The sequence below is a fragment of the Chelmon rostratus genome, chromosome 4 (genome assembly GCF_017976325.1).
Source record: "Chelmon rostratus isolate fCheRos1 chromosome 4, fCheRos1.pri, whole genome shotgun sequence".
NCBI lineage: Eukaryota > Metazoa > Chordata > Actinopteri > Chaetodontiformes > Chaetodontidae > Chelmon > Chelmon rostratus.
Genome location: NC_055661.1, coordinates 23,627,133 through 23,650,186, shown reverse-complemented (window position 1 = coordinate 23,650,186; position 23,054 = coordinate 23,627,133). Strand labels below are relative to the sequence as shown.

Below are 23,054 nucleotides of genomic sequence, written 5' to 3'. Positions count from 1 at the left end.
ATTCAGTCTTAGGAAAATAGTTATGACTGAACTTGAGATGGTTGTGAAAGTGTTAACAGGTTCAGCGATTGTCCAAGGGTGCTTGTGAATGCCATACGGACGTGCACTTTCACAGCCTGTCATTTCCTCCACAGGACAGAAGGAGCTTAGGCCGAGCATTAGGAAGAGATCTTCTGTGACAGGGGTTTGGAGAAAGCAGCTGTCAGTTAGAGCCACAACACTAAACTGCTTACACCAACACTAGAGTATGGCCCCTGCTGCTCAATGACTCTACAGACTGTACTGTCTTTTTCTCTTATGAACTGACTACCGGCTTAGCGTCACCCAAGATAATTGTCATAGGTTTAAAGACGTACAAACAAGACAGAGTGTTTTTTTCCCCTATAGAAAAAATATAATGGGTGCGGCCAGACCTTTCTCCACATGCTGTGGAAATAATCTGGCAAGGTGAGGCTACCTACATTTAAACAGCCAACATGGTTTTCAGAGGAGCACGAACTGGCAGCTGGACTAGACAGAATCATCAGGAAAAACAAGGATTGTTCACATGCGTCTGAGTTAGTTAGTGTTAGTTAAGTACAAAGAGTTAAAACAGATTAGTTAATTCTGAGTATTTTAGTAGTCATGTCATGCATGTCATCCATGCCACTGTCAGTGTCAACAGTGACAGATACATAACACAAGTTACCACAACCCAAAGTGTTCACAAACACAACACACACAAGGTCTTTAAAGCTGTAACCAGCAGCTGTTTGTTTGTGTCCTTGATAAATGACTGAAACGAATAAATCAATTCTCAACATTGTAGCATTTTTTTCTGTGAAACAAATGATCAATAAATACCTTCAGCATGAGCATCGCTTACTGAATACTGATTTAGCCTATGACTGAAAACACCTCAGAGACTCGAAAAGCCAAAAGCACATGGAGAGACAGTAATGAAAAATAAGAGGCTTCTTAGAATACTAAAGGCCAGCAAAGGCATCCCTTGTGTATTTGACAATGCAGGCCTGTGTGTGTGTGTGTGTGTGTGTGTGTGTGTGTGTGTGTGTGTGTGTGTGTAGGTCTGTGTTTTTGGCTGGCTCATGGCTAAAGCTGAAAAGGCCTGTGCTTTAAGAGCCATTAGCTACCTTACACGGTTGCATTCTGCTAAGCCAAGAGTAAACACCACTACATCATGTCAACTCTCCTCGCATTGCCTGTGACAGCAGTTCATAATTGCACAGGAAGCAACAGCTAGTCTCCATTTACAAGTCTGGGTCTGCCTGCTGTCATTCTGGAATTACCTCACTTCCTGGTCTAATACCCATGCAATTCTTGCCTTTTTGTCTGAGATAATTACGTAAAATATCACTTGGGGGTCTACAGTTAACACACAAACACACAGCCCTTTTAAAGGCTTTTAAAGTTAGAGCAAGTCATGAAAGTGCCCCATATAACTCAGGACTATCTTTCACGGACTATCAGCAATGTAATTTAGCACATACCTAAAAGCCCAAATTCACTCTCAACTAAGCTGTGGCATGTTTAGTTCAGCTCGAGTCAAGGCGACAGTCAGAGAGCCTTTGATCAACAAGAAAAGTAAAGCCAATTCAGCTGTTAAGCAGGAAGATATCACGTGAACTAACTAGTGAACTTCTGTTGGGAGAGCAGGCAGGGTCACGCATTAGGGTGGTCCAAAACCTTGTACAAGTAAGTTAGAGAAGTAACTTACTTAATAACCTTTTTTGCCATAATCGAGCAGGCCTAGCTCCTGTTTGTCTAACACAATAAGCAAAGTACAGTCATACCTGCTCCACTAACTATGTCCAAACTGTATTCTTGTGCTAATAAGGTTAAAAAATATCAGCTAGTATAAATACCTGCAGGCACACAGACACACCTGTGCTGCCATCACACCTACAAAAATAGGCTCTTCTAGCAAAGACAAAGCCGTACTTACCAGTTGTGTGTCAGATGCGCATAGTGCTGTGCGTGAGGTTAGCCTGCTGTTCTGTATTGCTGTCTTTGTCTATCGGGTCCCGGCTTTCTCTGTGGCTGACTCCTGCCGCCTGTGTGAAAGGGACAGAAGGTGAGAGAGAGGGGAGAGACAGACAGGAAGGCAGCATTATTCTTCTGAACATGAGGAAAACCCACGCACCCATGAGAAATGAACATAGCCAAAAAAACAATAGCTGATCTGATTAACAAACCACCAGCCATTGTGCTGACAAGATCTGTAGCATCTGTTCTAGTAGAAACCTTTCTGCTGCATCTTCTGAACTTTCAGTTTTAGCAACCATGAGCTCACCACAGGAAAAAAATAGAGGAGACAGTTTGACAAAAGTACCATTAACTACAAACAAATTCTCTGTAAATCCTCCACAGTTATGACCGTTAGAGGACCAGTACATTAAAACCTCAAAGCATACAGCTGGTAGTGGAATAATATTATGACACTACTTAATGTTCTAGTATCACTTGGCCACCTAAAACAAAATAATCACATGTAATTATGTGCCTATATCACCCTGGAATTAATTAAATAATTTTTACAAGTAAGTGGGTCATCATTTCATCTATAAAACGTCAAACAACAGTGAAATCCTTAGCAGCCATGCTGATTTATTTATGCAAGCTATTTATACAGTGACTTGAATTCTAAAGATTTACCAGTGGATGTGTTCACTATGCCCCAAACTGTTTGCAGCTGACTTCATTGTGCATTCAAGTGTAAATCCCATCCTGCTCTCTGCTGCCAGACATGACATGACTCATATCAGCCAGTAGGTGTCTCACTACTCTAAGAAATAAAAGCCTGTGTGTTGGACTGTGTGGGACTCCAGTTGGCTGTAGACAAAGTACAGCATGCTGGCAGAGAGTAGTTGGCCTTTAGCCATCAGGTAGGGGGCTAAGATCTTCTCATCCCCTCTAGGTTGTTATCATGCTGGATGGGGGTACAAAGCTCACAAGCAGAACAAACAGTGGATTAAGATTTCCACGATGCAAAGTAAACTTTAAACCTTTGCTGACACAAGCCTTTACATTCCTTCAAAGATCACATCTGACCAAGAAAACAACTTGCCAGAGCTCCACTTCTGATATGTTTTAAACAGCCCTAAAGAGCAACACATTTTTGTGCTAGGAATACAGAAATAACATGTCTTTGTGTGCTAACTTAACAGAGACCATGCTCACGTCTACAGTCTTTGTCACTGTCACAAAACAAAGCGTTGTGCGTTTGTGCTCCTTTGCTGTCAGTCAGTTTGCCCTTTGTCTGAGCTTCCCTGTCAGTCATGATCCCAGCCATCCTGGGCTGGTTTACATCTCATTATTTTACAGCTCCTTATGACGCCCACACCTCCAGCTATGCTACTTCAAGAAAACACAGAGTGAGACAACACCCCCTCCCTCTGAGTCACCGCCCTCTCTATCCAATCCTCACTAGCCAGAGCTCCTGATGTAAGAGTCTCCCCCTATTCTACTCTTGGCAACATCCATGCACCTCTGACAGTGAGCAGAGCTGAAATGAGTTGTGTTTTGGTGGAATAATTCCACGTGGTTGAGTCCTCATGCTTCGCTTATTGAGGTTCAAGGCTGGGGAATGTTTACGTGGCCGGCGGATGGAACATCGTGCGAGTAGTGATAAGGTGTAGGTGTCTGTTTGGGAGCCCCGGAAAGGTTAGGATGGGTTGACAGTTGACTGTTGCGGCATCAGTGGGATAAGACTTCAGGAGGACGTGACAGGGATTAGAGGAGGAAGCGGAGAATAACAGAGGAAGAGCGACAGAAAGTGGAATGATTCATGTTGGAGCTTGTAGCGGAGGATGTGTCGTCGTTAAGCAAGATGTGACTCATTACACTGCATGGCAGGTGCTGTTGAATCAGGCCTCCCTGAATCCGCTGCCTCCCCCTCCCTCTATTCATGTTGCCAGACAGCTTTTTGACATTCACATACATGCTGCAGTTCAAACACAAAAGGCGTTCGCAGCTTAACAATCCTCGTTACTGAAGGGCACAATGTGAAGTGCTTTCGCATGTCGTCATGCACATGCAGGCGGATTTGTGCATGTGACAACGCATTCCACTTCCTGCAATGACCCTTTACATTCCAGTCTCCGGTGGCTCTGAAAACAGGTCTCCACCAACTCTATTTGGCATGTCCTTGGTCTTCTTCCTCCTCACCTCAACCTCATTTCAAAACAAAACACCTTTAAGATGGAAGTCTGTTTGGATGAATGGACAATTAAGATCTTTTCCTGAAAGTAAAGGAATCAAAGAGCATGTACTGCATTTATGACAGTGTTTGTAGCAGTGGAGGGAACAATAATACTTAGAGCAATAAGGAAGAGAGGTAGGTCAATTCATTAGTTGGTCAAACAAAATATATCAGCAGGTGTTTCGATTATGATGTTATTTAAGTGAATTTTAAAGTAAAAATACCAAACATCCTCTTTTTCTGTAAGAAATGTGGCAAACATGTGATCGCCCCAGCTTCGTCTTCTTTGGGTTTTGGACTGTTGGTCAGACAAAACAAGACATCTGAAGAGGTCACCTGATGGGATTTTCCCACGGCTTTATAGACCAAACGACTGATTCATTAATCAGGAAAGTAATCAGAAGATTATTTGATAAGAAAATAAATGTTAGTTGCAGTGCCAATACCATCACAAAAAATGGTATCAACAAGAGAGACAGGCTAAACACTTTATAGATAAATCCTCTCTGGATAGATTAAATTACCAAGGAGCAAAGAGAGAATCTTTCCATTCACACAGGGTATAACCTGACTTTCTGGGCATAATGTACTGGTAAAAATGCTTTCTCTCAACCACCAGCTGTGACCGCATATGTGATGTAAGATTTCTACAATGACATATTGATCATTTATTTTTATTATTATATGGTAGCCAAGACAAACCTCTGGCAGTGCATCACAGGTGACTCTATATAGGAGAAACACAGTAAAAACCTGGCATTCAAAGTCAAAGCGCGCCAGACTGCTTGAAGCCTTAATCTGATTTACTTTTGTATGTGTATACATGTTTACTCACTACTGCATCTCTGCGCTAACACGCTACCACATACACACACACACACACAAACCAAACGTAAGGGATTAGAGAGAGAGAGAGAGAGAAAGAGAGAGAGAGAGAGAGAGTGTCCATTTGCAGAGCTGTATCTCAAGTGTGAAGGTCACAAGATGTGAGACTGTGAATTAAGGATCACACACGTGAGATTTCAGCATTAACAGAGTGTTGTGTGTGACTTCACCAGCTTTGACATTTCTGCCCCTGCCTGCAGCACTGTAGACCTGACTTTGACAATTTGCAGCTCTGCAAGCCTGGCATCTCAATCTATGTGTGACACCACCACACGTGTCCTTCTACATTACACTCACAGCAAGACTGCTAGACATCATAATTATGAACACAAGAGTCCTAGCCTTTTCACTGTACAATCCTTTGAAAAACTGTGCTACATGAGAAAACTTACCCTTACCCTTCTCTATGTGACTGTCTGTCTGTACAGAGCATGCACTGTACAGACACGTGCTTTCTGTTTTGCCTAGCAGCGATGGGGCTTGATGCATTTGAACAGCATGCCGCAGATGCACCAAAGTCAGGGAGCCAAAGTAGGTCAGTGTGTTGAGCTGAGCAGTGAGGGATGTGGCAGCCCATTAAGCTGTGCACTCCTCTTCTTCTCTTTAATACACACAGTACACACACAATCAGAGCATTCACGCTGTGGGAGCTGTGGGCCTTCAAAGTCAAAGCTGTTATCTCTCAGGCAAACTATCTTTCATATTGTAGTAGGCCTCATTGTCATATGAAGGGGACACACTGTACTGGGCTAAACCTATAACAAACTAGGATTTAAGCCTCTTTACCTGTATGTTTTTGCAACGTTTCAAAGCAGCACTAGCATTTAAGATATGAAATGTGGGTTGTCGCCACCCATCTGTTCTTCCCTTTCACTCCTGTTTTTAGAGATAGTCAGTGGTGTTTCAGTAACACTACGGCATCGAGGACCAGATCGAGGTTCTCACTTTCCCCGGGCTACCGTCAAGCCTCCCGGGGAGAACACTATTGATCTGGAGTTAAAGTTGCTGGATTGATCACACACACACTCTAATAACCTGCATGTATACACAGTAACACAGCATGTGGCTGCATGTCACAGCGGCTCGATATACACTGCTTTCACTCAGCAGGTTGGCTGTTCAAGCAGAGGTTGGTGGCACTGCCTGCAGAGGGACAATGGTGGGTGTGTCTGTGTGTGTGTGTGTGTGTGTGTGTGTGTGTGTGTGTTGCTTTCGAGGCAACATGACTAACAGCCGATTCACACCATCACTTAACATGCAGCTGATGTTCGGATGCTTCTGGAGGTCAATAAGTGGACAGAGGCAGCTCCATAGTACTTTGGACCAGAAGAGGGTGAATGTTTTAAGAAGTGTAACTGTGAAGGAGGGGCAGAGGCCTCAACTCTATGTACATCACATATGCACATTAAATGTGCTCCATTTGCTCAAATTTTGAATAACGGTTTTTGCCTGAGGCTCTCCATCTGTCTTTCCAACAGGGTGTTTCATCGTTTTAATTCTGACACACAGAACAGGTTTATAATTATGAGGAATCTTATTGTTAGTCCAAACATCTTATAACACACTCCTCACGTCCCCGCTGCTTAGCGAATGAGAAAACACACAACAGGAAGCGAAAAGATATTGCAATGCCCCCAATACACTTATCTTTCCAAACAAGAAAATTGTGCATATGTGATATATAACAGCGGCACAATGTAAAAGAGGAAAAAAATAATTTGATGGTGCCATGGCATTTCACAGTAAAAGCTTCTTTTTTTTTTTTTTAAGAAAATCAATAGATAATGAACCCAGTGAGCCTACACAGACCAACTGTTCTCTGCCCTCTCACATACTGAGCCATCCGTTCATGAATATTTAGGTCTGTCTGTGACTGGAAATAAGCATGATCTCGAAGGAAAACCCAAGGGCAAGTGCCCAAGTGGCAAGGGCACAGTGGGTCTTAAAAAGCAAGACAATTTTAAAGCTGAAAGTAGATTTGCAACTCTCTTTTCCTCTTTGCTCATCATTAGTGGCTGAATGAGAATAGAAACGTGCCAGTACTCTGAACTGGCAGGGGCCAGATATTCTGGGAAATTCAAAGTAGAATACAGCATACGGTTGTACACATCTCGTAGTTGTCCAGTATTCACAAACACAGTTTTTTATGAGTTTAAACGAAACCAACTGAAAAAATGTGCTTTAAAGAAGCCTAAACAGTAATTACAAAAAGAAAGGCAATGCTATGATTCTTGGGCGCTGCTTCCAACAGAGTGGCAAATTAAAAATCATCTTGAAATACAGCACGTGTCCATGAAAAAAAATTGGATTCTGTGTTACCACTAATGCTACCAACTGTAGCCTCAGTGTAATTTGTATTACAGCAAACAACTTAAGATAGGATCAGGGGAACTTGCAGCAGCAGGTGAATTCAATGAAGACTTTCACCATATGATAGAGTTTTTTCCGAGTCTTCTTTTTCTTTTGACATTCTCAATCCACTATGTTTTGGCTTGGCTAAGTTTTTAGTCATGGTTTTGCATGTACTGGCATTCGCCAGATGGTAGCAATACAAAATAAGTGGTCATAGTTCTGACAGGGGCAAAAACCAGTTGTGCCAGTAACTCTGTAGCAGCCAATACAGGCCCAATTCAAGCACTGCTCATCACTATGTTTTTCAAATGACTGTGTATAGAACCTTCCTCCCTCTTTCCCTTCTGCTTGGCTTGCTTAACTTCCCTTTATAAATGTTTGTTTCGGTCACGTGGGCGCATGATGTACATGGAAAGCTACTATTTAAGTGTGATGGACGAGCTTGATATACCCCACTTGGATTCTGGGAGCAAGTGAAACATAGCAAACTCTCAAAACATGATTATTAAATGCTATGCAGTCATTAATCATTGTATTTCAACTAAATAAGCCACTGCAACCAGGTCTGACAGATTGTGATAAAAAGAAATGTAATGTCTTTTATTGTTTTGCCTTTATGTTGGTTTACTATGTAGGGGATATGCTAAATAGCAAGAACAACTGACATGTCTATGTGATGACAAATGAAATGCATTGAGGTCGTCAACAGCTTGTTTGTGAACACTGCCACAAAGTAATTAGTCCTGATATATAATGAAAGCTTTATTTTCAACGCGTACAATTCAAATTTGCATGGACAATTAAATAGTGTCACCAGGTCTGTCAGCTGGTTGGACACAGCAGCAAAGCGCAGGTCATCTGATTCTTGTTCTGATCATCTGACAGCAACATATAGAGGACATGATGCACGTTAAGCAGACACATAGTTAAAAGCACGCACATGCGACTAAACCTAGTTTAGGTTGATTCGTATACCCTGTTTGTGAAATTCCACTAGTTCTAAATCGGTGTCGTGGCAGCAGCTTGCACCATGGGGTGTGATTAGGCTTTTTTTAGATACACTTGCCTCTCACTCTCTCTCCCTTTCTTCAACCCCCCCCTTCTTCCTCAATCCCCACAGCTCTTCCAGCTGATAATTAGAGCCCAGGCTTTACAGACAAGCAGTTCAGTCCTGTCCCCACTTCTGTCCTTTCTCCTGGCACATCCCCCAGCGATACACACACATGGCATATACAACTCTCCCAGACCTAGATAACACCTAGCTTCAATAGCCCAGCTCCAGCCTGCAGCTAAAAGCAGCAATCAAAATGAATAAATACTAAAAAACCTACTCCTACTGAGAGCTAATACAAGGGCGCAACCGGTCAGGATAACAGTATCTGGCTATTCATCAAATGAACCAAAGAAAGGCTACAGTGCCAAGCTTGTGAGTAGCGGCATGTGGCAGGGCCCCAGAGCAGCAGGCTGTCACGTGTGGGCAGAGCGATGGCCTACAGTTTGTGAGTATGCCTATGTCTCTGTGTGTGCTGGCTTCAGCCTGATTTGTGGCCCAAATGGGAACGGGCAGGCCGGCCGGCCCAAGTTCAACTCCACTGCTGAAGACTGGGCGACCTGAGCGTGTTGACAAACGAGCGGGGCGGGGGTGGGGGAGTGGGGGGGAGAGAGAGGAAGCAGAGGAAGTGAGGAGCTGGCTGCAGCAGTGATGTCTGCGGTCATTCCCTGCACGGACTATTAACAAGGAAAGGGCAGCCTAACAATACAAAGCAACAGAGCAGTCAGTCAGAGCAGTAATGTTTAGAGGAAACTGATACGATCTCTATGTCTTCCTCTATGAGCCTCTGAGGATTGGCACAAGACAAACCCACAGGAGTAAAACCTTCTCATGGAGACTGAGCAAACACCAATTCAGGCTAAAAGTGACACTGTATGCTGGATATATAAACAAAACTGTCACAATGTGGGGTAAGACAAGATGTTGGGTTTAAGTGTGTGTGAATGTGTGTGTGCTGATGTGAAGAGACAAATGCAAGCAGGGCCGAAACTCCTGCACAGTGAGACAGCAGCATAATGGCATACTGGTCCAACAATGTAATTCTGGTCCAACAATGCAATAGATGAGTGATGCCATGATTATCCAATTAGAATTGAGAATTGGACCAGCAGATTGAAAACACTGAGACTTTGTTAAATTGCATTAGCTGTCATCCATTGTCATATTTCTTCTTACTGCACATCTCTTTTGCCTTAGCGTCTTACTCCATAGAACTTTCCCACTTTTTTATGAGAGTAAGCACATCTTTTGTTGAGTTTATGAGATGTTGGATGTTCTCAACTTGACATCAACCAACATCAAATCAAGTGGCTATAATGTGGAAAGGGTCTCTTGTAGTACTGAACCAAATAAAAAATAACGAGAGAGACACAAAGAGAGGGAGAGATTTTTTCATTTTCCACTTTTTTCAGAGGCAGAACAAATACTGTAAGCTTCCTCAATTCTCAGGTTGAAATGCAAACCCGGCATGTATGTTTGTTTTGACCAGACGGTTGAGATTTTCAAAAGATTCAGGTCATGAGCACCCTTGAAAGCATGGAAGCTATTGCAACAACTGGTAGTAAATGTGATGTATAGTGTTACATTCGTCATGTCAATCAATCAGTTTGGGGGACTACATCCAGAGCATTAAAAACTCATTCCTGATTCGCAAAATGGGGAAGGCAAAATCCAGACTCCGAAATTGTGAAATGTCAGGTGTCAATAGACTACCCACAGGGTTGCTTAGAACTACGTTTAAATATCAGCTGGAGCAGTCTTAACAGTCCATGGTCACTAATTTGAGTGTCTTGTTTTACTTACAATTTTCAATGAACAACGGTAATCTAAATTGCTATAACCTGGCAAGTGCAGCACCGGTGGTGAATGTGTCTGAATATTGGTTGCACAACTACTGCTAACTTTAAAGCAGCAGACTGAATGAATGGAGGAAGGATTTATTGCACTTTTTCTTAAGACATCTTGACTACCTGCAGCTAGCATTCTTTAACTACAGTAACTGCATGAAATGTTTCAGTCCAGCCTAGCTCTAATTTTTAATTACAACTATTTAAGTCATAATGTGCATGATTATAACACATGACTACCTGTTTAACTGCTGCATGTCTCAAAGTCTGTTTTCTGTACACACTGCTATGAGTCACCACTGTAAATATACTACCTGAAGTTTTGGTCACAGCAGATTAGTCCAGAGGTTGCCTGCCCAGCTCAATCTAAGGCAGCATGTTAAGAGTGAGATAGCCTATTCCAACAGCAAAACAACACAAAAGTGCAAAAAAAGTGACAAGGAAGTGTTGAAACCTCAGAGAATAAGTAATGTTGGCATGCTGGTAATGCAAGGGCAACACTTCCTGTAAGCTGTGCTTTAAAGTAAAAACCTTTCAGTCAATGCACTGAAATGTGTGGCTTTTATTGTGGTAGGATAGCCACAGAAAACCCTGAGTGACTGGAAGTGGCTTAGTGTTGGTTTTAACGTAGGTTGGAAGTTGGCATACAAATTTCCAGTGGACATTTTTAGCCATTGGTGAAGAGCGGCATACATAGAGCTCTTTGGACAAACATTAAACCTTTAACACAATTGATGCTGCTGCTAGGATTCCTTATGCTTCCTTCCTCTGTCTGACACTCAGAATATGGTTTGTTCATCTTCACATTGATGTTATCATACAAGACAGTGATGCAGCATTTCCCAGGACTGGGTGCCGGGTGGGCCCTCAGGCTTTTGAGTGAGACACAAACTTAAGAGACATGGCATGCTGCAACCTGACAAACTGTACAATTACGCGAGAGCAAACACACACACAGTCCTGGTGCAACAATACCGTCTTTCTAGAAAGGACAAACTCTGTACCTCCAGGCACCAGAAACTGGCTATGGTAGAGGCTAATCAACAAAGACTCTGTAAGCTTGCTCCTAACAGCCAAACAAACATAAGGTCTTCTCAACAGTCTCAAAAAACAAAAAAAAAAAAAACACTGCAAGTTGCACACATGTTGTAGCCATCTTGTGGGAGGATTGCTTGCTTATTGGTCCTGCCAACCACGCAGCCAAACTTGGACTGAGATGCAACATTTTAAGAGGTAGTTTTATGAGGTAGAATGAGATTAGAGAAAGTCAGGGAGCAGCTCTACTGAAAAAGAACAGAAAGGGGTGCTTCCCATCCTGCTCTATTCTACTATCAGTCCATCTTTAAGTACAACCCATCAAGTCATCCATTTCCCAGATACAACAGTAAAATATATCACCTCTACAACAATGAGCTCATCCTCCTACACAGCAAGTTATTTTGTCCTCTTTTAGGTTGGCCTACTCTGCTCCGATAGTTGACCCAAAAGAGAAGTACACCAGCCAACACCGAAACTCAGATTCTGCGGTGTGTTTAAAAGCAAACATGCTGTAGTCAAGCTATTGTTAGTCGTATATCCTGTGTGTGAATGTGTGATCTGCAAAGCCAAGATTTCAGTGAGACAAAGGGGGGGGTTTAGCTGAGAACATAACCCTGTGTTGCTGATACTGTTGAGGTTAACTTCAGAGTATTTATAGTTGTAAGATTAGTTTTGATCCAGAACTCAAGTCACTTTGAACCTGCTTAACTGAGCAAGACTGAGATAACAGGCCTCCCATACAGCTTAACACTTGCTCACACTCTCACTCACACACACACACACACACACACACACACACACACACACACACACACACATCCACACACAGACTGCTGCACGCATGACTTCCCCGAACATGGCATTGCCCTGTCTCCAGGGTCTGATAAAATGGCCAATTACAACTTAAAACACAAAAGGGAGCCCTGCCGGGAGGAAAGGGCTCAGGGAGGATTGAGAACGGGACAAGAGGAAGAATAATTGCGTCAACTTCCAACACTTGTGTTCAGCATGGGAGCAAGAACGAGAACCAAAACTAAATCATGGCCGTCACCTAAAGCTGGTCTAAGAAGGACATGAACAACATCCACAGACAACCACAGACACAGGCACACCCACGTTTGCTCTGAGAGTTCACTGGGTCGGAGGTCACGTGGGGGAATAAAACATGACACCCACACAAGCTGAGGTCAAGAGAAAACACAAGAGATGCAGAAGGAGAAAAAGCAGAAAACGCTGTCAAAGAAAACTGAACTGGACGCTTCTGACTCCATGGCAGAGAACGCAACAGAGAGGCAGAAAAACCAGCATGAGAGACGAAAAGAGCAAAAGAGAGAAACAGCAACAAAATGTCACGAAAACAGGGAGACAGATTTTGCCTAATCTGGCCATGGCTGCCTCTCTCACTAACATGGCGAATACTTAGTATTCCCATCTGATAGCAGCTATGAAAGATTGATTCTTTCATCTTTCTCACACAAGGCAGAACAATGTTACACTGTGTGCTTCTTCCAGTTATGGTGTGAGAGTGTGTGTGTGAGTGTGTGTGAGAGAGAGAGAGAGAGAGAGAGAAACTGAGCCTGCACCTAATGTAAGAAGAGCAACAGCTGAGACTGGAGAAACAGCTGTATCTCTTCAACGCCTGCACCGCTCCCCTCCCCCCTCTCCCTCATCCCCTCTCTCCCTGAATGAGCCCCTCACGCCCCTTTTCTGACCCTCCCTCTCCCACAGAGCAGCATGGCCAGGGGCTACTCCGTCTGCGCGCACACACACACACACACACACACACACACACACACACACACACACACACACACACACACACACACACACACACACACACACACACACACACACACACACACACACACACACACACACACACACACACAAATGACAACATGTGCCCGACTTAGACAGACACTACTGGTCCGAGCCTCTGTTCTCCTCTCAGAGGACAAGTTCAGACAGGATGCATGTGCTACTAAACATTCATCTATTGACTAAAAATAGGAAATACATTGTTTCCAGCAGCAGTGTCACCCTCCCGCTTCTCTTCCCAAATCCTTCCAACCCTCCATGCTTTATCAGATTCTAACTGTAAGACAAAAAAGGTCACTACATAAACATTCAAGCTATCCTTTCACACGCAAAGCAGAATCAAACTTAGGCCTGTCCATCAAGTCTTTCCGGGTACTTGTCACTTCGTCAGTTGCCAGTCTCTTACACACACTAAGCTTGTTTATGAACACAGCAGAAATTCTAAATATTCATAAATATTTCAAATATCCTTTACACCAACATTAAATGATTAAAAAAATCTGCAACTGTTATATGAGGTGGGATGAACAAATTAATTCATAAAAGTTGCATAACTGTCATATTATGTGGGAAGATGCAATGCACTGTCATAATGTTCCAAGAATAAAAAGGTACCCAGTTAAAGCTTATTATTATTCATAGTAATGCTTAAAAGGAAATAAACATTTTTAATTTCTTTACCAAATACCCTGAAATTTACTCTAAAGATTTGTGCAACATGTGCTACTACTTTTCAACTGTTAAGAGAAACTTACTGTTACTGTTGTGTTAAGTAGAGCCTGTGCTACATTTGTTACTGCCTTGTATGGAATAAGCAATGATGTGGGTTTCACTGTTTCATCGTAGTCTTATGTAAGGTCAGACAGCATTCACGTTGGATAAAAAAAATGGTGCGAATGAAATGGATAAACACCTAGTTTGACAGTTGGTGATGTAAAGTGTGTGTAACTGTAGGCATGTGAGTGCAAGTCTCCGTCTGCATGTCGAGACCCGACCTGTGGGTAACCTGACAAAGGCGACAGGAAACAGGTTGTCTCAGTCACACAAATCTAAATGGATTCTTTGAGACAGAGAGAAACACATCTGCTTAAGAACTGAATCATCATACTTCATTCATCAAAGAGGTGCCGGATGGTGAACAGGAAATATCAGAGCAGAGCAGGTGCTGAGGATAAGGCTTCATTTTTACACACTGCATTTCAAAGGCCAAAAAGCCCAGAGTACCTGAGACAGGTCTGTCTGATGGTAAGGAAGGAATGCAAAAGGAAAATGTTGGAAGACCAAGACAGAGCCACAGGACAGAGAGAAGGAAAAAGAGGTGGAATTATGTTTGTCTGTATCTGATCTATTGTCTTTGGCAGGGTTCAGGACCAAGGTCACAAGTTTCCATGACATACAGCACAAGGCTCAGCTCTCAGTTTAAATCCTGAGCCAAAACACTCATGGTTTAGACAGATAGATGAGGCTGTGTTTGTAAGACCACAAAGCCCTGTCTCCTGCACCGATACAGACTGGCGGATCAGGACAATATGCAGGGGAAGTGGAAGGGTGCGGCATTTCTCTGTTTATGTAAAATTGGGCCGGTGGGGGGGATTTTGGGCTGGTCCTCATTCTGGATCTGTAGAACAAAACGCCACAATAGTCCCGACACCCATTTTACTCAAAACACCTGAGTACACGCATTGGTTCAGTGCAGTAACAGCGCCAATCATATAACTTACGGCTCAGGCATGTTTCAAATGCTGCTGAGTTCAAGTGTACTCACTCTGCAAAAGATCTATTTGCCCCAGCTGGAGGACGCCGTTCACGAGTTGTGGTGTTATGGATGACGCTGGAAATATGCACAGTGGCTAGTTACATATTTGGTACACCTTGGCAGTGAGAAGAGAACAGCACTGTATTCTACTCATTTACAAGCACTTCTTGGCAAACTACCTGGGTATCTTACATATCTTTTTAACTACAGATCAACTTTGCAATGCACCAGGACTCAAGACTCTATGGTCCCTGAAAACTAAACCTATCAAAAACTGAGACTCCATAAAACACAGTTAAACAGTTTGAAGAAATGTACAAAACAAGATGAGTTGGTCCATTTCGTGCAGTTTACGACCCTTTTGACTGGTTATATATATATATAGTGTTTTATATATGTAGTATGTTGTCTATGTATTTTCTTCAGGGCAACCTTGAAATGGAAAAGCATCAGTCAATAACAGCCCTGAGTAAAACTGTGGTAATATTTTGTCCACCCTGTTTCTTATCTAAAACCACCTTGAATGTTTTTGTCCACCTTAAAGCCAGGTTAATGATCTTAATGCTCATGTTGATGTTACTAAAATGCCAAATGGCGAATGTCCAAATTATAAAATATCATAAAAATATTCTTTATTTTGCCTTATTCTTTAAGCATGACATGCTTTGTACGCTGCTTTTAGTCCCCAAGCGAAACTTCCTCTGGTGAGTGTATTCCGCATATGCAGAGTAAAAAAATGCCACATGACACACAAGGCAAAAGACTAGCCTGAAAGAGTCAGGTGGAACGAGACCCTTAAAGCTGACATTCTGCATGCCTTAAAGGCCGGGGCCTTTTACTATAGCTGTGTCCCTGAACTCACCTTTGACCCCTGACCTCATGACCCCAAACACCTACAACCTGACACACCAACCCTGGCTAACACCCATGAGCTGAGCTGTTTGTGAACTGTTCATAAATAGAGCTTGGTATCAAACCTAAATACTATTGAAGAGCATCAAAAGCCGTCATGCACCAAAAAGTTTAGAGATTCATGTACGCCTTGTGTATGTTAAGACAAAATCATACTGATGTACTTGAGAAGTGTGGCTCGTTTGGTATCGTATTGGCATCCCAAAATTCATAAGAATGGAAAAAAGACCCTCGAAGATGAGAAGGGGGAGGGAGGACGAAGCAGGAAGTCAGGGCTTGCGGCTTGGTGAAAGCAGTATATGTCATCGCCTTGTAAGGAATATTGCCTAATAATTAGACAACAAAACTTAGGCGGGCAAGACAGGACTAAAATAGCATCAGATCCCACTCACAACAAGAAAGCAACTAGAAAAAGAAACTGAGAGCAAAGTAACCAACAGGAGAAGCTTTTAGAGTTGTGCAGCAGTCCACTCGCTGCACAGCCCTTCATGTTTGAGCCACTCCCATCAGTGGTTAAATTCAGGCTAAAATGTCCTCAAAGCTCCAGGCCTCCTGCCGCCGCTCGGCCTATCGTGGCGCGTGTTTAGCAGGGTGTGTTTTGTCTGTCTGTGTGAGAGGGATTCAACCATCAGTCACGAGTGTGCGTGTGTTTGTGTGTGTGTGTGTGTATACAGTCTTCAGCAGCTTCTACATTGTCCATATCCGCCTGCTGTTGGTGGCCTTTACTTCTCCTGAACAAGAGCTGCGATTACAACACAGCAGGAACCACATGGCAAATGCACTCATAACAATATGAAGAGGCAGTTTTGCACAACTTCCTCAAATGTTGTGTGTAACAAAAAAGAAACATTGCTCAACCTACGCATGGAAACGTAGTGCCTGCGCCTGAAATGTCTGCAGTGGAAGCTAGGACGTGCATTATCCTTGTCTTTTATCTCCTTCTCACATAGTCATGCACACAGTCAGCTAGTCAGGTGCTAGCCAAACTCACATCTACAACACCCACTTCACACAACTGGCAGCTACATTAGAAACACCTCATATATAAAAAAGTCTTTATCAAACACACAATCGTACATGATGTTATTATCGGTGTTCCAAAACAACTTGTCAGGCACGGACTGCTTTTATATTACTTCCAGTAGTAACAGAGAAGTCGGATGACTTCGTGGCCGTCCAGAGCACAAAATGAGCACAGATAACCAGCTTTGTATTTGTATTTGTAGTGACAGAGCCAGGCCTGGGTAGGCATCAGAGGAAGAGTGTGACGACATGTGACTTCGCAGTTCCATCTGTGCTGAATGGATGTGCCAGACACACGCATAAAGTTACCCTGGCAACTGAGCAACAGCACTGGTTGGAGGTCACACAGAGAAAAGGCTTGATGCAGACCAAAACGCCTCTAGAATATGTATAGCACTCAGAAGAGGATACAAGAGGACTGCTTATTCACTCAGAGAGGAAGTCAAATAGTAAGCTGCATTCCATATACTGTTACACACATACACTCTGGCCTTATCCAGGAACATTTTAAATAAACTATGTAGTGCACATGATGTAATGCAGAGCAGAGAAACACAACCTGAGAAAGACCAGGGATTGAACTTGATGACGCAAAAGCGCTTCACTGTTTTATCCCTTTCTCTTGTAAACACACGGCTCTGATTCGGACAGGGGAGTTTCATTTCACACACAGAGATGTAATCTCTAACTAATCACATTTGCAGGCCTTGGACAGAGCAGTTACACCACAGTGCTGAACAGATGGGCCCATGTAGATGAGGCATGTCTGGGATTAGCTTAGCCCAGAAGGTGGAGGTGGTATGTAGAGTTATCAAGGGACAGCTTCTAAAAAGGAGCCGGTGCTCAAATGGCATTGAGGGGTTTTATCCAAGCAGGTATACAGATTTAGAAATATAAAACTTTAAATGCATCCTAAAGGTATACCCTCAGAATAATTTTCTCCCTCTAATTGCAACAGGATCACATGTTCAATTAAGAACTGCTGGCTCGCATCCTTACCACGACGAGGCATTTAGCCATAGATAACTGTACATGCGTGTTATACAAAAAGTGATCTAACTGAAAATAAGACCAACACTCCAACCAAGTGTGTTTTGGCATGTCCTCCGGGCACTCACACTGTTTCCGTTGGCAAGCAACAGACATGCAACGTGATGCTCTCAGGAAGAGCGATGAAGAACAGGACAAACCCAGGAACGCATAATAATTCAATGCAGCATTTGCAATAATTGTACAGATGGGACTAGTGTCACTTGAAACCAACAGTGCCAGTCGCCATGCCGGACAGAATACTGAATCAACCATACTGCATATTGGATTAAAACCTAAGCCCCAGTACTAAGACTACTTGGGTAAACATTTCAGATGTACCCTTGACCCCCATTCACCCCTGGCCTGCAGGTGGAACTTTCACTGGTGCGTTAGAACGATTTGCAGCACTCTCCTGGGTTAAGCCTGAATCAGAGGAAGTAAAAACCAAAAGGAATTCCAAACAGATTCCTTCCCTGACAAATGGAGGACTGAGGACCTCCTGCATTTGGAAATAATTAAGTTTCATCTCCTCTTCTGGCTTTAACTTTGACTGTATTTTTATCAAACCACTCAATCTGTGACTTTGAACTGGTACAACTGTAATAATCAATGCTATCTAATGAATACACTCTGCATCTGTTTCACTGTTAAAGAATGCTGCTGAAGCCAAATGAGATTGCTTCAGTCTTTACTGCATAACACGAGACCATAGCACTGTAAAGGCATGCCAGTCATCAGTCTGAACCAGCGACCTCTGGGTCATATGTTAAGTGTCGAGAACAGCAGCGCCACACAACCACACTAAATATCATACGGAACATTCCTTAGAGCACTTTAAAATGGGGTGCGAGGGCCGAGCAACAGCAGCGTCACGGAGGACACTGACAAAGAGTGTGTTAGATGGGAGGTTTGAGCAGAGGGAGGCTTTGTTTAAGAAAAAGGCGGCCTAATAGTGAAAAAAAAGGCGTGAATTCAGCTTCAAACTAATTCTGCTTGACAGCCAATAGAGCCAGCCCGCTCAAGTGTGCGTGCCCAAAGTGCATGCACTTATCTGTGAATATTCCTGACCTCACAGATTCAGGGAACAATGACAGATAAAATTAAGTGTGGTTTTAGCAATGCAGATGTGCTTGTGATGGGACACGTTACGCTGACCGCTGTTATCACACCACCATTGTCACAGATTCATCTGACATGAAAAGGTCAACATACCTTCATCTCAGCTGTGATACAACCTAAAGACTGACAAATGATAGGGCTGTATATGCTTTTTTTTGGAGATGTTAAAGTGCCTGGCATGGAGTTACAAGGAACAGATACCTAATTGAAGACTCATTTAAAATAATATTATTGATGAACAAATTAGATTGCATTAATGGATGTAGGTGGAATAGAACCGCTTGCTGACACTGACTGTTGCTGGTGAGATGTGAGTGATTTATCTGACAAACACCTACCAGCTGAACTTGGGAGGAACCTCTCTAGTTCATGGCCCACATTTAAAGAAGTTCAGGTCAATGAGGTCGAGAGCCGTTGGTCGCCCCCTTTCCCAGAGCCGAAATACCTCACGACTTGTGTTCTGTGCCTATTCTAGAACCAAGATATGCTATGCCTCAGACATGATATGGCTGTACACAGTATTGTTCGTGGGTGAACCCACGCCACACCCAAAGCACTCCCCGGAGGGCAACTGTGCAGGGGGGTTCGCCGCCGATGAGCTATTCAGAGCAGAGAGCCTGCAGCGGGTGACTTACGGTTGTTAAAAAAGCTCTGCTGGGCTAACAGCACAAACAGGTTGACATAAAGTCCCCCGTGTCACTATACGGAAGCGAACTGGTGTAGCGACTAAAGTAAACAAAAGTAAAACTGCACGGTATGAACCACAAATTGCTAACTCACTGACTCTCCTCACTCCTTTCGCAAAGGTTCCCCCATTAGCACGTTACAATTCTCGCTAGCTTGATTCGTTAGCTAACTTAGCTTTGCAAGGGAGCGCATGATTTATTATTAGAATTTTATACATCTCGGTGCTGCTTCTCGGTGTGTGGCGGGGCGACCGCATCTTCACGTGGGAGGAGGAGAAAATAAAATAAGGGCTAACAGAAACCTCTGCACCCTGCTAGAGATAGTACGCATTACAAAATCCAGGACAAGTCTCCGAATTCAGCTCATCGTTTCTCTCGCATCCTCCTGTCTCCTCCTCTGGACGGATACCTATTTACGTCGATAACGGAGCACCCTGCGTATAAAAATGAACACATCCAAACCGTTCCCGGGGCTTAACGATAAACTAGCTAGCTACCTCGACGGCTGAGGGGGGATTTTCTGCATGATGTCGCAAACAATAACAAACTTTCCCCTCACACTGTTCTGTAACTCACCGAAGTGCGCCGTTTTCTTCTTTCTCCTTCTGATATTCCAGTGGGTACATCAGAGGCCAACAGAAGATATCAGCAGACAGCTAACAGTTTTTTCGGCTAACGTTCAGGACACGATGCGCCTCGCAACAGCTGTGATGTGTTTTGAATGAGGACTGAGGAGACGCACGGCTAACGGGCGGAGCTTCCAGCGTGCGAACGGACCAGTCCGCCCATCAACCCCAACACACCGGCTTAGTTTAGCTCTTTATATGCAGGGACCTTTTGTCAGTGTCTATGTTATCTACAAATTTCTAATACAGTGTCGGTAAAACGTTGACAGACTGGAATAACATACCCCCTGCCTATTGTAGTGACTTCAAGATAAAGCGCCCTGTGAGATTTTTTTAAAAAAGGCGCAAAGTTCATGTCTTTGACTCTGACTCCCTCTTGTGGTCCAAACACTGTTGTGCCCGCATGTGCTCCAGTGATTGTGAAAATACACAGTATTTAATTAGCTTTCTGGCTGTATCCCATTGCTATGAACAGGCCTAACATTAAAATTATGTTCGCCGGTTTTAATTGCATTTAGCATATTTCATCACTGGTGACAATTTGAGTCTGGACATTTGTAATGTTCCACAAGATTTGTCAGTTTTGTTAAAATCCATTTCTGGTTTCTCAGTGGCACACCATACTAATAACACACAACAGATAATTGTACATAATTTTGCATGAATGTCATGTACATGACAACCTGATTGCAGTGCATTGAGTTCAAACTGCCCTTTAACCCTAAGGGTTTGTGTCTAATCATTTTCTATACCACACATCATTGACTTTCAAAATCATAATCAATAATAAAATACTGTACATGGATCACAAGTAATTTTATTGCTATTACATTTACATTATCTTGTATAGATTTGGCTGAACTCTGCCCATAAAAATAGTCAAGTTAATGCTGCCCCTTGAATTTGACTGTCTATGGACTGTAAATCATGCAAGTCCATCCATTTAACCATCCTTTTCTCTGACCTTGGAACACCTGAACAGGTTTTGTTTGTGCACACATATACTTACTCTAATCAACCTGAATGAACACCACATGTGTCAAGCCAAAAATATGATAATTTAATTTAAATGTGTCACGTTCACTCTCCAAACTTGAGCTGCCTTTCTTTCTCGAAATTATGAAGCTCCCTCGCTCGATTCTTCAGCTCCTCCGCTTTCTTCTCATCCTTCTCCGTACCATCCCCAAGTTTGTACATACGACTCGCATTGGCACACCCCCACGCGTGTCCCAGCTCACAAGCCCTGGTGGCGTACTTCAGAGCTTGAATCATATCTGGTGGCAGGCCTTTGGAATTGCCCTCAATGAACAAGGCACTGAGGTTAAAGCAGGAAGGAGCAAAGCCACCGGCGCAGGCCTTCTCATAGTACTGCCGAGCCGCTGCAAGGTCAGGTGCTCCCATAGCTCGTCCATCATGGGCTAACAGACCAACGTTATGACAGGCATCAATGGACTTCTTTCCTCCAGTATTGCAGGAGCGCAAAAAGCAGGAGTAGGCTGTTTTCAGACACTTAGTTACTCCACCTGTTGGAAAGAATCAAAATCCTTCACTTGAGTAAAATGCGGATATACCATTAAAAGATTCCATGAGAAGTGTTATATTCAAAAAATGTATGTAAGTAAAGGCACACAAGTAAAATGGACCCAAATATCAAATTCAAAAGTACTCTGACCAACTCCAATGGTACCGAATTTAATTTACAGTCATCCAGACAAAAATTTAAATCTTTCCATTAGCAATATTAAACAGTAAATACTTTGATCTGATCATCTATGTTTATTACTTTTTTGAAAATCATTTAACCAGCTACTCATTTAAACTAACACCAATTTGTACGTAGTGCCTGGTCCAGTTACTACCTCATATACTGTCAAGTAATTGAAACTCAAAGAAAGCATTATATTTCATTTAGTTTTCATCTACTTTGCTTGTAAAAGTTAATCTAGCAATGTATATACATGTTTGTGTGAAACAATCTGACCTCAAGCACCAGAGAGGGTAAAGGAGGAAAGCAAGACACCATAATGCTGTCTTACCTTTGCCTGTGACATGGTAAGCCCCCAGTTTATAGCAGCTCTCTCCATATCCGTTTGTCTCACAGTTATGTTTCAGCACTTGCGCTGTAGATTCGTAGTTCTTCTTTACCCCTTCCAAGTAGTCTGCTAGCCTTTGGCACCCTGAGAAAAACACGACACAAGGATAAATGGTGTGCAAACATATTTAACACACATAAATAAATTTCCATGTGGAGCTGTTGTGCAGTTTTTCAGCACCACTGATCTGTGAACAGCGCAGGAATTTTACCTTCAGGATCCTTTTCGTTGTAGCACTGGAAGCTGTACTCCACTCCCAAATTCTCCAAAAACTGCTTCACTTCATTCTCATCTTCAAAGTTTATAAGTCCTGCCATATTTCCGCTTGCACGCCTTTTAACTTTACTATAATCCCATGTGCCGAAGGCTTAGCTCCCACCACATCCACTCAACTACTGACCTTGGTGAATGAGTTACTGAGCGACGTTACAAAAGCGTTTCCCTGAAATAAAGAACTGATAGAGGTGATTAGCATTAACCGTAAAGATGCGATAAATGCGTACTATTAGTACTCATAATAAACAATTCATTTGAAAACAGAAGAAGAACAAGATCATGCGTGTCTTCAGTTGATCTCTTCCTGGTTTCAAAACCCTCCTTCTCAGGCTTCCGTAGTCC

General features: G+C 42.9%; 2 protein-coding genes across 3 annotated transcripts in view; both read right to left on the bottom strand.

Annotated features, from left to right (window-relative positions):
- Nucleotides 1–20,427, bottom strand: part of ralgps2 (Ral GEF with PH domain and SH3 binding motif 2) — a 70,412-nt gene extending 49,985 nt beyond the window's left edge. For both annotated transcript variants that reach the window (XM_041934635.1, XM_041934636.1), the window contains exons 1-2: nucleotides 20,294–20,427; nucleotides 1,943–2,051 (exon numbers count right to left, since the gene is read on the bottom strand). The gene's annotated coding sequence lies outside the window, so the exon portion shown is untranslated. The remainder of the gene's footprint in view (nucleotides 1–1,942; nucleotides 2,052–20,293) is intronic.
- A 713-nt stretch (nucleotides 20,428–21,140) lies between these two features.
- Nucleotides 21,141–23,011, bottom strand: LOC121605901 (cytochrome c oxidase assembly factor 7). Its single transcript, XM_041936017.1, has 3 exons — nucleotides 22,648–23,011; nucleotides 22,380–22,520; nucleotides 21,141–21,866 (listed from the first exon to the last, which is right to left on the bottom strand). Exons 1-3 carry the CDS (start codon nucleotides 22,751–22,753, stop codon nucleotides 21,424–21,426), a joined length of 690 nt encoding a protein of 229 aa, XP_041791951.1. The 5' UTR covers nucleotides 22,754–23,011; the 3' UTR covers nucleotides 21,141–21,423.
- Between the last annotated feature and the right edge of the window lie 43 nt (nucleotides 23,012–23,054).